The sequence below is a fragment of the Lynx rufus genome, unplaced genomic scaffold (genome assembly GCF_022079265.1).
Source record: "Lynx rufus isolate CCGP_SWC_20201006 ecotype Redwood Valley unplaced genomic scaffold, mLynRuf1.p SCAF_47, whole genome shotgun sequence".
Taxonomy (NCBI): Eukaryota; Metazoa; Chordata; class Mammalia; order Carnivora; family Felidae; genus Lynx; species Lynx rufus.
In genome coordinates, this window is record NW_025814864.1 from 420,014 (window position 1) to 433,668 (window position 13,655).

Genomic DNA, 13,655 nt, shown 5'->3' on the forward strand with positions numbered 1-13,655 from the left:
GGGGCTGCACGGCCTCTGACCGTCCCTCCTCCTGCCGCTCGGAGGCTGACCGAGAGTCTCTGTGCGTCATGTGCGAGGGTACAGACACTGTCCTCTCTCCGTCACACTGTGCGCTTTCTGGTGTCCTGCCCGCAAGCTCGCCCCGTTTTCTGCCGTATTCAGGATGTCATTAAGTCTGTGCAAGGACTTCCCATTTTAGCAGTTACGACTTCCAGTTCCAGAATCTCAGTTTAGTTCCTTTTATTGTTTTTATGCCTCTGCTCCTGTTGGGGGGGCCTCTCTGTGCCCTCTCCCCGGCTGCATGGGCATGTGGTTTTTCTCCAGCCGTCTGCTGGGAGCACGGGTGGCTGGCCTGACTGCCGGAAAATAGTCTGTGCAATAAGATGTGGTCACGTGTGTAAGTTTAAATGTTCTAGCAGTTTCATTAAAAATTAGAGAGAAACGGGCGCCTGGGTGGCTCAGTCGGTTGAGCGTCCGACTTTGGCTCAGGCCATGGCCTCACAGTCCGTGAGTTCCAGCCCCGCGTCGGGCTCTGTGCTGACACCTCGGAGCCTGGAGCCTGCTTCAGATTCCGTGTCTCCCTCTCTGCCCCTCCCCCGCTCATGCTCTGTCTCTCAAAAATAAAGAAATGTTGAAAAAAATTAAAAAAAAAATTAGAAACCGGGTAATTTTACTGAGCTTATTAACTATAACAAACATGTTCATGTTTCAACACGTAATCAGTGTGCACTGATCTCCACTTCCCCCGGAGTCCTCTAGATCTGGTTCGGGTCTTCCCCGGACCTAGGCCTCTGTTAGGACCGGCCATGCTCGGGCACTCAGAGCCGGGTGCGCGGCGGCCGCTGTGTTGTGGGGGCCCCTCTGTCCGTCCATCCGGCCGAGGCTCCTGGTACCGGCCTCACACCTGCTGGAGGGTGTCATGTGGGGCTCCCTCCCCCCAACCTGAGCGGGCAGGCGTCACCGTGTCGTGAGGGTGTCCAGTCCTGGGTCCCTGAGCGGTTTGCCCCCAGTGATTGTCCGCCCTGCTCTGCCGTCGTAGGGGAGCCGGCCTCAAAAGCTGCATGGCTCTGGCCCCTGTCCTTCCGCCCACCTGAGGGCCGGCTTCGTGGTCTGCGGCCGTCCCCACCGGCTTCGCCGGACTGTTTGCCCATGGCAGTCCCCATTCCGGGGGGACCTGTTCCCCGTGTTGCTCCAGGGTCATCTGTCCGAACCCTGTGAAACCCTGCCTTTGCTCTGTGCCAGGAGGGAGCTTCCAGATCACCCGTGTTTACACTAAACAGTAACCAGCCAGGGGTCCTCATTAACCGCGGCCCCACATTTCACCAGGATGTGGAGGGGAGTCAGGGAAGTTGGCCCCAGAGACGCCCCTGGCCCCCGTTCCCTCCCTGCCCTCCCCGCAGGGCCTGGCCTCAGTGTCCCTGCGCCTGAACCACTTGCAGTGTTCTGAATGTGGATGTAGATGAATTCTTGCCGTATTTCAAAGCAACAGGTCAGCTCGGGTCAGCCGTGTTCCCCGGAGAGCACGTGGGCGGAGACCGGGATCCGGAGAGCACACGGGGTGGTGGTCAGGCTGGCGGCTCAGGGCCGTGGCGACCAGCACCCGGGGCCTCCCCTTCTCGAGAACCCGCCCAGAGCGAGGAAGCAGGTGCCCCACTGTTCACTCCTAAGTGCTCAGATTTCATTTTAGCCACTTACATACTTCCTGAGAAGTTTTTTATTGCAGCATAAACCAGAACCCATTCCGTAAGTCATTGCAACTATTAAACTGACCCCAAATACCCGATTCCTGAAAAGTCCGTGAACGTGAGAACTCCGTACACGTCATGGGAGGAGCATCGTTCCTGAGTTGGACCACATGCTGCCCAGGAGCCCCGTGTCTGTTTCCTGGGGCGGCCTGCACAGACAGAGCTCAGACGGGAATCCACGCGCTCGCAGCTGGAGGTGCCTTTTCCACGACCAAGTGTCACGCTCCTTCCAGGGCGGTCCGCTCTGTGTCCCAGCTGCCGGCTCGCGGTGGACCTGGGTGATGGTTGACATGTGGCAGGATGACGGCCGTCTTCACACGGCGCTGTCCCCGTCGCCCACATTTCCCTCTTCTTTGAGGACGTGAGTCATGCTGGAGTGGGGCCACCCTCGTCGCCTCTGTAAAGACCCTGTTTCCCAATAAGGTCAGTTCCGCGGCCCTGGAGTCAGACTTCAAGGTGCTAATGGCAGGGCCCCAACTCATCCCGTGATAATCCAGCAGCACCGAGTCACAAGGGGTTGGGCCTGTGCCCAAGGAATCTTGATTTTTCTGACCCTTCGAGGAGGAAAGTTGTGTTCCATTTGCTTCTCGGTGACTTTCATTCACGTTAAATTTATAGGTTTTAATTGGGGCTGGGAAGGGGTAAAAATGGACCCTGCCGCGTGCCTTTTGCCCCCGAGCTCATGGCCCCGGGCCGAGCGGCTCCCTGGGTCCACGGAGCACACACGCCACCAGCTGCCCGGCGCCTCCCCCACTGGGCCACCGGCAACAGACAGCTCCAGCCCTGGGCGCCACGGTCCTGCCCTCTGGTCTCACCTGGGCTGCCCAGGTCATCCCTCTGTCCCTGAAAAGTCAGTAACTGCTCTCCCAACACACATCTGAGTGTTGAGAAGACGTAGGGGGAGTACTGAGTTCGGATCCACTATCTGAGTGCCGAGAAGACGTAGGGGGAGTACTGAGTTCGGATCCACTATCTGAGTGCCGAGAAGACGTAGGGGGAGTACTGAGTTCGGATCCACGCGCAGGGTGGATGGATCTCCCAGCTCACGATGAGCTTCTCAGTTTCACTCTCTACTTCTCACCGAGAGAACACTGAAGGCGCTTGGTGGATAAACCACCGCACTCCAGCTCCGGAAATTGTCGGAAGGCGGTGCTGCAGCTCTGGACCCTCCCATGGCCAGCGACTCCTGTTGAGTCCGTGCAGGGCAGTCCCGCTCTGGTTTGGGAGGACCTGGTGACTTTAGGTTTTCCAGCGAGTGGCAGGAGGTGGGCGTCTGGTTAGTTAGAGACGTGTTTGTCTCTCCAGGATCGTTGTTTAAACCAACTTGTGTCCTGGGAAAGCGCCGCTCTCGTTCAGATCAATACTCACTGATTCGTTGAGCCTCAGAGAGGAGGCACTTGGCCCAAGGAAGGAGCTGGGCTGCAAGGTTTAATTCCTGAGGTGCCTCGTCGCGGTGTTGAATCTGGGTGAGATGATGGCTCGTCACTAGCGTTGACTGCGCACTTCTGTGTCTAAACACATCTGTTTGTTTTCAGGGATCTGCGCTTTAACAGAATCCGGGAGATCCAGCCCGGGGCATTCAGGAGGCTGAGAAACTTGAATACGTTGTAAGTCCAAACGCTCTGTTGGGACCCCGTGGGAAAAAGTGTAGAAATCATCTCAGCTTTCACCTGCGGGTGGAGCTCAGCCACAGCGGTCAGCCCCGATGATCCGTGGTCGGGGGTGTGGATCGGGAGAGTGGACACAGAGCCCTAGTGGAGAACATGTGCATTGAGATGCCAGACCTGTGGGTCCGTGCTCGGCGGCCGTGCTGTCTTGTCTGACATCCGTGACCTGTGTGGGTCCCTCATAAATGGGTGTGACCCAGACCTACGGCCACGGCACCTTCTCTTCCTATGAATGACTCAGCCCCTGGCTGGGCCAGACCCCTTCACCTGCCCTATTCACATGCCCCCCTCCCAAGGTGGAGGGGAAGGTGCTTCTCCCGAGCTAGCTGGGCCCAGGATGGGAGCCTGGGGGGGGCGGCCAACCCCCCCCCTTCTGGTGGGACCACCCTGCACGTCCACACTGGCCTTCCAGTCGGCTGAGGTGGATAGTGTGACAGTCAGTAGGACAGACAGATACCCTTTCCATCAGAGGGGAACTTGGTCTGTGTGCCCGGGGGGCGGGAACGGCGTGCCGTGACAGGGACACCCATGCACTGAGGAAACTCGTGATCAGAGGGCAAGACTGAAATGCTGTTCGTCATGGACACAAGCAGTCAAGCCAGTGTAGGCGCCGAGCTCCGCAGTGGAGTCCTGCTCTGACCCTTTGCAAGCGGAAGGAACGTTTCCCACAGCACGGTGCGGTGGTGGTGTTTTAATTCTTCCTGAACTTTGGTTTCATAGGCTTCTCAACAACAATCAAATCAAGAGCATACCCAGCGGATCATTTGAAGACTTGGAGAATTTAAAATATCTGTAAGTTAACCATCCGTTCTTTACCCTTCAGAAAGCTTATGTTGTCGGTATACAGACTAATCATTGAGCGAAATGTTATGCTGCTTGCGAATTATTGCAGATACACCCATGTCTTAGGCTTTATTTTCAGAAGGTAGTGAATTTTCGGGTGGGATTTTTAAAATGAGCTCTTGTCAGTATGAAGTGCTGTGTTGCATGAGGCTCGGTGAGTAAAGTCTGCGAGTGAGGTTAAAAGTCACAGCCCTGCAGAGTCCCGTGAGAACAGTAACTCTGCTTGTCTGTGACTCATGGTCCCTCGCCAGCGTGAATGGCTGACAGGTGGTCTGTGAGAGAGAAGCTTGGAGAGCAGTCTCAAGCTGCCTGTCCAGCTGTGGGCAAGTGTGGGAAGCAGATGACAAATCCCACTGGAATGTCACTAGTTTCGGCTAATTTTCCCCAGCTTCCTCCAAGTGATTGCACCTCTTAGTTTTCCGCAGTAAAATTGTAGTTTACTTTTCGGAGTTGACTTTCGGTAACTTATTTATTAGAATTTAAAACATTTGCCTGTTGAAGCCAGTTTTGCAGGTTAGAAAGTGGCCTCACTGGCAGGTGCAGGCCTGCTACGTTGCAGGCACTTAATTTAAGACCGGAAGGCATTAAAGACACATTCCAGTCGCGTTCCTGGTTGTAGAGAAAAGTACGTGTCGTGTATGTGTTATTCTTACTTTTAAGACTTAGATGGCATTTCCAGATAGAAGCATTAAAAAAATGTTTTTTAACGTTTATTCATTTTTGAGAGACAGAGACAGAGTGCAAGGGAGGGAGGAGCAGAGAGAGAGAGGGGGACACAGAATCCGAAGCAGGCTCCAGGCTCCGAGCTGTCAGCACAGAGCCCGACGCAGGGCTTGAACCCACGGACCTCGAGATCGTGACCTGAGCTGAAGTCGGACGCTCAACTGACTGAGCCACCCAGGCGTCCCTCTTTCTGTCTTTTCTTTTTTCCCTTTTTTTAATGTTTATTCAGTTTTGAGAGACAGAGAGTGAGTGGGGGAGGGGCAGAGAGTGAGGGAGACACAGAATCCAAAGCAGGCTCCAGGCTCCGAGCCGTCAGCACAGACCCAACGCAGGGCTCAAACTCACTGTCTGCCATACTGTGACCTGAGCCAAAGTCAGACGTTTAACCAACTGAGCCCCCCAGGAGCCCCAAGGTAGAACTATTTTAATGAGGGATTTGTATCACTGACTTTTTTTGGAAATTTATATCATAAGTGAACCTAAACATCTAGAAGTTATGTTGATTTTTTAAAACAAAGTCACGTTATTGGTGTTGATGTGTATTTGGAAGCCTGTTTGATTTTGGATAACGTCACTGCAGCGATCACATTAACTCTGCTTACAGAAATACGTATTCCTCAGTGAAGGTAAACGAAAGTGTTAGGTATAAATATTTTCCGTCACAGTTGGCATAATGTGTTGCTTTTTAGAACAGGACAGGACAGAATAGACTAGAATAATGTATGAACATTATTCAGCCTTGTCGCTCATTTTACAAATGAGGGAAAGGCCTTCTGTTATGTATTTATTTATTTTAAGTGCTATGCTATGCAAGTTCCAGAAGGAAGGTTTTGGTTTCTGACAAAAGTAGGTTCGGTTAGCTGATGGCCAGCATCCGTAGTGTGTGTATGTGTGTGTGTTACTTTTATTTTTTATTTTGTATATTGTGCTTTGGGATTGAATTAATTAGGAGCAAGCTATCATTCACTCTGCAGACGTATTTAGTGTTACAGTTTGGGGGACACTTTGGTTCTCACTTACAAGGATATTTTAAAGTAACACTTGAGGAGCCCCATCTGCTGGCTCACTCCCCATCAAGGCACCTGCTCTCCAGCCTCGCCCCCCTCTGTGGCTGGCCTGGCGGAAGGCGCCCCAGTCACTGGGGAGGGCTTGGGGCAGGGTCCCTGGTGAGGAGGGACCCCACCTGCCCATCTGATCCCCTCCTGGGCAGGAGAGTGCGCTCCCACAGGCACCGCTGAGGACACTGTGCAATTTCAGTACCGGGGAGCTGTTCTGAAGTTAACCGGTTATTTCCGCCTTTACACGTAGTCAGTGGTTTCAGACGTTGAGTATTAGTTGCCTGTGTAAGGCCTAAACCTCCCCTCACTGGTATTTCCGGATGAAGGTGGGCAAGAACTCCTGCTCCAGGCGACTCTGACTCTGTGTGACTCATCCGTACGCGGCCCGTTACTGGAGGCGACCAGCACCCACTTACTCCCGTGGAGCCCACGTGTCCTCACAGACGCACACTCGTCCACAGTAGTTTGGTTCAGTCCTTGCAAAGTGACCCAGCACCGGGGGCTTGTTTTCGCCTTCTTTTGAAGAAATGAGCCCAGAAACCCCCATCCGGAAGTAGAAGGGAGAGTAGCGCCTGCCAGGACCGTAGTGGCCGCGGGTGAGGCCATCTTCTGTCGGCTTCCCATGTATCTGTTCACTCCCAGTGATCCTGAAGTGCTGTGGTGTCCATTTACATCGGAAGAAACTGAGGCGGAGGAAGGTTGCCAGCTCGTTCACGACCACACAGCTAGTGAGTGGAGGTTGACAGAGTGGCCGCTGGCCAGGCCTCTGTGGCGGGCGCTGGGCTCTGCACGGGTGGGCGAGCTCTGCCTGGTCTCTGGGGTCGCCTCGGCACATTTGCCCAGACGGAGAAGTGGGAGCCGCTTAGCTGGATGGTTCGAGGTAGCCCTGCACCAAAAACCACGAAACCCAGTGCAGTAAGACGCACGGTCCTTTGCAGATGAAATACACAGTGTCACAGGCGTTAGGACAAACGTGTTCTTGGGGGGACGAAAGGGCGAAAGCCTAGCCCCCAGGTAACCAATGTGCAGGGAGGGCCTTACCGCGGTCCCAGGCTGGCGCCTGTGTGTGCTGACCGGTCGCTGGGCGTCCACAGCAGGCAGAGGCACCCAGGGCGCCGGCCTCTTTGTCTGATGCTGAGATCACCTCGTATTCACCATGGCACTTCAGGGCTCATGAGGACGGTACCGGGGGCCACTCATGTCCTCAGAACCGGGGCCCTTTGGGGACGGTCCTCACCCCTGGCAGGTCCGTTCAGGATGTGGCGGACTCTGCGAAGGGCCATCCAGCGTCTGTGGTGGCTCCCCGCCTCTGCCGTGTGGCCCCCCACCAGCCGTAGGCTAACAAAACCGGGCTGTGTCCCGTGTCCTTACGGACTCTGAAATTCACACTTTACATACTTTTCCTGTGTCGTGAGGTGTTAATGTTCTTCTGAAATTTTCAGCCAGTTAAAAATGTAAAACCCATTCTTAGCTTGCAGACCATCTCAAAACAGGCAGTGAGCCAATTCTGTGACTCTTCTGACATGCCAGCAGGGGACCCTGGTGGGGGAGGTCTGCAGGGCACATGCAGGGTGCGAACTGTCCGCTCCCCAAATTGTTTCCGGGTCTCTCAAAATGCCGCAGTTACAGCGTCTTATGATCAACGCATACTACATGTTTGTGGGGAAATGGTTTTATTCCCCTCGAGCTTTGAAGCGAGTGTACTGGGAACGAGTCACAAGCCATGCTCCCAGAACCAGGGACTGGTCTGAAGACAGAGCAGTGGTCAACGGCGTCCCGTGTGTGGACACTGTCCTTTGAGGACGGGCAGGGGGCCCTCCAGGAGGGTAACCGCGCTGCCGTGTAAATGTGTTGTCCGTATTCTAATACAGTTGTTAATTTTAAAACCCTCTCCATGTGTCAACGTAATTCTTCTTTCCACCTGGAGTTACGGTGTCTCGTGTGTGTGCTAATCCTCCCCTCGTTTCTTGTTTCAGCTATTTGTACAAGAATGAGATCCAGTCAATTGACAGGCAAGCGTTTAAGGGACTTGCCTCTCTAGAACAACTGTAAGTGTCCCTCTCCTGCGCCTGACTGCCTTGGATGTCACCTGCCCTCTTGCCTCTCGTAGGGAAGATGAACTAAGTTTGCTGTCTGCACGATGCATGTCTGTACTAACGGGGCGTAGGGCATGTGTGCATGCCGATTGGAAAAGCAGTGGTTGACTCGTTACTCCTCTGTCTGTCTGACCCCCACCCACCCGGTCCCGGACGGCACTGGTTTCTGCCCAGCAGCAGCCCGGTGCTGGGCCCCCGTGATACAGAGATCAGTGAGAGCCAGTGGCCCCTGTCTTCATGGTGCTCCCGAGTTAAGGGACAGGCTCGCACACAAGGGAAGGGCCTTCGGGGAGAGGCACCCGGGGCGCCGCGGGGCCGGCAGGTGGTTTTTATCGCCCGCCGGTTCCTTTTGTGACTCTGCGCACGTGCAGCTTCCCTCGTTTATGACGTCATGATTTCGGAGAAAATAAACTTTTTCACGTGGTTCTAGTTAGCGTGTGTGGATGTCGTTTCCGTGGCCGCACAAGAAGTCCTCCATTGCTGTGAAGTCAGCACGTTCATTTCTAAGTAGAATTCCAGGCAACGGGAGTCTCTTTCTGGTTTGTTTGTTTGACTTTTCAGCTGTGGAGCTGGAACGACTTGGAGGATTCCAGAACTGCCCGCAGTTCAGTCGCACAGCCGGACGGGGCCGGTTGCTGTAACAGGGGGTCTGCCCACGGCCGCCCGCGCGTGTGCGTGTTTCCTCAGCCGGCCGGGCGCAGAGCCTGCACGGGGACCCCCGGCAACAGTGCCTCAGGGCACACACGGTGCTCGTGTGTCGAGGCCCTTTTGATTCGGGAGGGACCTGCATTCCTCAGCTCACTGCGCGTGGCTTGTGATGTCAGGGAGGGAAGGGGTCGTACGGAAGTGTTTGTGTAATCTTCGCTTCAGAGAGAAAGGGACAAAAAAGTTCAGAGCTTTGCAGAAACACACGGAAGTGTCTGGAAAACGTCCAGGTGGAGGAGAGTTTACGAAGGGACACACTCCCCCCCGGGACGGGGCAGTGAGATCATCGTAGCCGACACCTAGAAAATCGCGTCTGATTTAAACGTGCTGGAAAGTTGAAGCAGGTGGAGCTCACCCTGACGCGGGGGAGGCGGGGAGGCCAGCTACTTTCCAGGAAGAAAGGGGCAAAGTCTGGGGGAAGTGAGGCTTACTGGACCAGGAGCCCCGAGCAGGGTCTCTAACCAACCGGCTGGAGACGGTGGATCCTGGGTCCGGATGCCTTCGAAACCCCGGGTTAGGGAGTTAGGGTCCCTGCCACCGGGACTTCATGCCCTGAAGGTCGGCGAGAGTGTGACAGACCCAGAGACACGTAGGACCAGGCCCCCCGCCACCGGGAGGACTCTGTGCGAGGAGACGGGGCTGTTCTGGTGGGTGTGCCCGGGCTGCGGTCTGGGGTCCCGTCCCCATGCCGGGAGCCCCTCCACACCCCCGGGATAAGCCCGGGGCTGCTGGAGTCTGCTGAGCTTCTGCCCAGGGGGTTTCTGGGAGGCCCGCATCGTGTGTGGTGAACGCGTGTGGCCAGACGCAGAGAGCGTAGATGGGGTTGGGGCTCACGGCCGTCTTGGGGCCGTGGGAGGGGGGTGGCCCCCAGGCTGCCCGGAGCCCCGGGGAGTCTCTCCTGCCTCCTCCACCTCCTCCCTGGGCGCCTCCCCCAGGACTCCCCCTGCCTGCCGATGGGGGTCCCCTCCAGGAGCCTCCTGTGATGGCCGCTGACTGTGGATTTTCTCCCTGTGTCCCCTCTGTTCCCTGCTCGTGGGCTTCCCACCCTGGTGTGCGGGGCGATGGGCAGGGACCTGTCTGCGGGTGTCACGGAGGCGCGAGAGGTGGATCTGGCAATGACCTGAGACTTGGCGGGGGGTGGGGGACACCGTGCACCCTCCCAGGGAGCCAAGGACAGGAACAGAGGGCAAGGGAGGACAACTGAACTCTGGTGACCCAAGTTACGGTAATTTCAGAGTTAGTGGAGGTCTCCGAGTGATCTGGGTGCATTTCCAGAGTGCTTTCTGGCGTTTGGGTTTGGGGTGAAGCCTGTAGCTGCTGGGCCCGGCGTCCCCTCCCAGAGTCAGCCTGTGTGAAGGCGGGGACCCCCCTCCTCCTCGTGTGGGTGGGGGGCTTGCGGCAGGAGCACCCCGTCCTAAGACCACTTCTGGTGTTTTTCTTAAGGGGAAAAACACCAATTTCCAAAGTGAGAAAAGCAGTAATTGAGGAAAATGAGGGGAAATTAGTTGTGGTAAAAAATGTGTAAATTATGGAAAGTTAAGGGGACGTAGTAAATGAAATATAAATGCTGGATATTCTGTGTAATTAGCGCATTATCTTACTAAGCCTGGTGCTGTGTTATTTTTCCTGTAGTTCTTTCCAGAGCTGACGGTATGCTCACCCCCACATTAACGTACACGCGTATCCTCCCCTAAATTCACATACAGACTAGAAGGTTTGAATGACGGCGTGCACCTACTTATATGTGTGCTGCAATTGAGAGTATTTTGGCTTTTTTCCTGCGAAGGTCCGTGTGCTTTGCAAGCAGTTCCCCGGGCTAAGCAGCCAGGCCCCAGGCCTGAAGGGGACTTGGTCAGAGTCCCTGCTGTCCGTCTTACAGTCTGTGCCCAGTTTTTAATTGTATTTAATCTTACTATGTGATTACTTCACGTGTTTTCTGCACAGTGTAGGAAATCTAGAGAGTTACCTATTGACATACGAATTTGAAATGACTTAGGAACCATTTTTTTGAGCAGAAAATCTAGATCAGCAAAAGTAAAATTGTTTAAAATGTTTCCTTTCTCTTTTTCCTTTTTTTAAAAAACTTGTCTAGATACCTGCACTTTAATCAGATCGAAACTTTGGACCCAGAGTCATTCCAACATTTGCCGAAGCTGGAAAGGCTGTAAGTTGATTTCGTCTTGCCCTCCCGTCTTCCCTCTGGTCCCCGGGGGCTGGCGTGCCCTCAGGGTCTGTGATGGAAAGGGGGCCACTGCCTGTCCAGACACCTGAGCAAATCTCTGTTCCTTGTCTAGCAGTTCAGAAGCGGGACTTAACAATTTTCTCTGTATTTGGAGATGGTGATAAAATAGAAAAAAAAATCGAATTATTTTCTGAACTAAATATTGTTCTCAAGTTCATTTGTATCCCATAAACGCAGTCGCTGAGGTATTGTTTACAACTCACTTACTTGAGTGCTTGTACTCTTTTCTACACGTGTAAGAAGTGTTTTTAACAGTTGGTTTGCGGTTTTCTCTCTTTCAACAGATTTTTACATAACAACCGAATCACACATTTGGTTCCAGGAACATTCAGTCACTTGGAATCCATGAAGAGACTGTAAGTGTGTCTTTACAGAAGCCGATTCCCCGCCATTGGCCGGGTCCTGAGCCGGGTCCTGAGCCGGGTCCTGAGCCGGGTCCTGAGCCGGGTCCTGAGCTGGGTCCTGTGCCAGGGGCTGCGGGGTATGTCACATGCAGAAAAGCACAGGGACACCCGGAGGGCACAGTCAACCCTCCCAGTGGGCACAGCCGAGAGCCCCCGGGACTCCGGGGGTGTGCCAGCAGGTTGACCCCTTCAGAGGCAAACAAGACATGTTTTAAAATCAGTTTCACATTCTTCAGATTAATTTTTAATTCCGTGTTGCATATTTTGGTGGTGGAACCACGTCCGTGTAGGACTCTGTGTCCTGTCCCCAGCCCTTGAGGGTTCGCAGAGCTGGGCATTAAGTAAACTGGTCCCCCGGTTTCTAAGAGCTCTCAACACACTTCTTGTACCGGGTGGTGTATTTTAATAGAAGGAAGGGATGTTAGTGCTGGTCGAGAACGTTGCTTGACGCCCTTCTGTGTTTTCCTCCGTGGTCAGGAGGGCCGCCGCTCTGCGGTTGGCCGTCACCGAGCATAAGGAGCTAGACATCAGGAAAAGGGGAAGATCATGCCAATGAGCCCAGGTCCAGAGCGAAATAAGGTGAAATAAGACAGCCTCCCTCGCTAGTTAGGATTGCTTCTGGACAAAGAAACGAGCCAAAGTCAGACGGCGTTCTGGCGAAGGTGGAGGGGCGCTTGGTGTTGAGGGAGCAGGGAGGTCTCCAGAAGAGCAAGCTTAGGGCCGGGCAGGCAGGCGGGGTCCCCGGGGTGGGGACCTGGCCAGCGGCCTGGACGCTCCTCGCCGGCCTGTGTCCGGCAGGCCCCGCACAGGCTCACGCGTCCAGGTCGTCCGGGGTGGGCTCGTCCCCACGTCTCACCGTCTTCCCTGTCCCAGGAGACTGGACTCCAACGCGCTGCACTGCGACTGTGAAATCCTGTGGCTGGCGGATTTGCTGAAAACCTACGCCAAGTCCGGCAACGCGCAGGCGGCCGCCACCTGTGAATACCCGCGACGTATCCAGGGGCGCTCGGTGGCCACGATCACCCCTGAAGAGCTGGACTGTGGTGAGTGCGGCCAGGGGCCGAGGGGGACCCAGAGCCCCGTGCTGGCGCCCAGGGGGTGTGGTACGCACGGCCCTGCCCACCTGCAGGGACGGCGTCCCTGCATCAGATCCTTGTAGGACTGACAGGGACGCTCCTTGGCAAAGCCCTGGTCTGCACACAGCATCTCTCAGTGCCTGGGGGGTTTCTTGGCTTTTGTTTTCAGGCTCCCCTGCAAAATGAGCAAACCGGGTCACACTGTCCCTGCCTCCCCGTCCCTCCCGCCCCCGTGCACACAGGCTGCAGCTGCCGGCTGCCTCTGCGCACTGGGCTGGGCCTCCGGCCACGGCCCCGAGACACAGACCACCAGAAGGGCCAAACTCCGACAGCGGGGCAGAGTCCTGCAGTGCCCAAGGCCTGGTGCGGCTGAGCCTTTTAATTGCAGCACTGTTTTGGGGTGCCGAAGTCCATTTCTCTAAAGCATCGTCGTTTTTTTAGTGTTGAAAATACATGTAACGAAACTAGAAATCAGCAGCTTTTGTGAGTAACCAGCCAGCGTCTGCACTCCTTTGTTAACTGTCCTTACACGTGTGCACCCGTCTGTGCACCTGCCCGGCCTCAATAGTGTGCGGCGTCAGAGGCCCTGTTCACGTGTGTGCGTCCTGTGCGACTGTCCTCCGGCAGGAGCCATGCCGCACGCAGGCAGCACTGCTGGGCTGTGTGCGCCTCACAGACGAGGCTCTTTCCTGGGACAGAGGCCAGAGGCCGCGGCTGAGAGTGCCCGGCTGACCCCTGACGTCTACACGCGCGCGCACACGTGTGTGTGTGTGTCACCGCCATGCACCACACGGTTGATGTCCCAGAGCTGCCCTGGGTGGCCCTGCTCCCCAGCCGCCTCTGACTTAACCAACAGGACCCCGGCTCGAGGGCCACGGGTTTTGTCTGTCTCCTGCCACCGTATTCGTGGAGAAGGAGTACATGGGGCAGCCCCCCCCGCTTAGCAGATTGGAGGAGGCAGCTCGTTGGTCCCAGGGCCATAGGAGTGGGACGTGCACGTGGGAGGACAGAGGACGAGGACGCGCTAACTGTCCTGCCTTGCACAGTAGAGCTTTCTGCTCTCAGGAGTGCGTTAGCTAAAAGGCTTTGTTTTCTA

The 13,655-nt window shown here is 55.4% G+C and overlaps 1 protein-coding gene across 1 annotated transcript in view; it reads left to right on the forward strand.

The window, feature by feature from the left end:
• PXDN (peroxidasin) overlaps window positions 1-13,655 on the forward strand; it is a 78,780-nt gene that overhangs the window by 33,603 nt on the left and 31,522 nt on the right. The window contains exons 5-10 of the mRNA XM_047098330.1: window positions 3,281-3,352; window positions 4,133-4,204; window positions 8,013-8,084; window positions 10,930-11,001; window positions 11,364-11,435; window positions 12,357-12,526. Coding sequence (XP_046954286.1) covers window positions 3,281-3,352; window positions 4,133-4,204; window positions 8,013-8,084; window positions 10,930-11,001; window positions 11,364-11,435; window positions 12,357-12,526 — 530 coding nt within the window. The remainder of the gene's footprint in view (window positions 1-3,280; window positions 3,353-4,132; window positions 4,205-8,012; window positions 8,085-10,929; window positions 11,002-11,363; window positions 11,436-12,356; window positions 12,527-13,655) is intronic.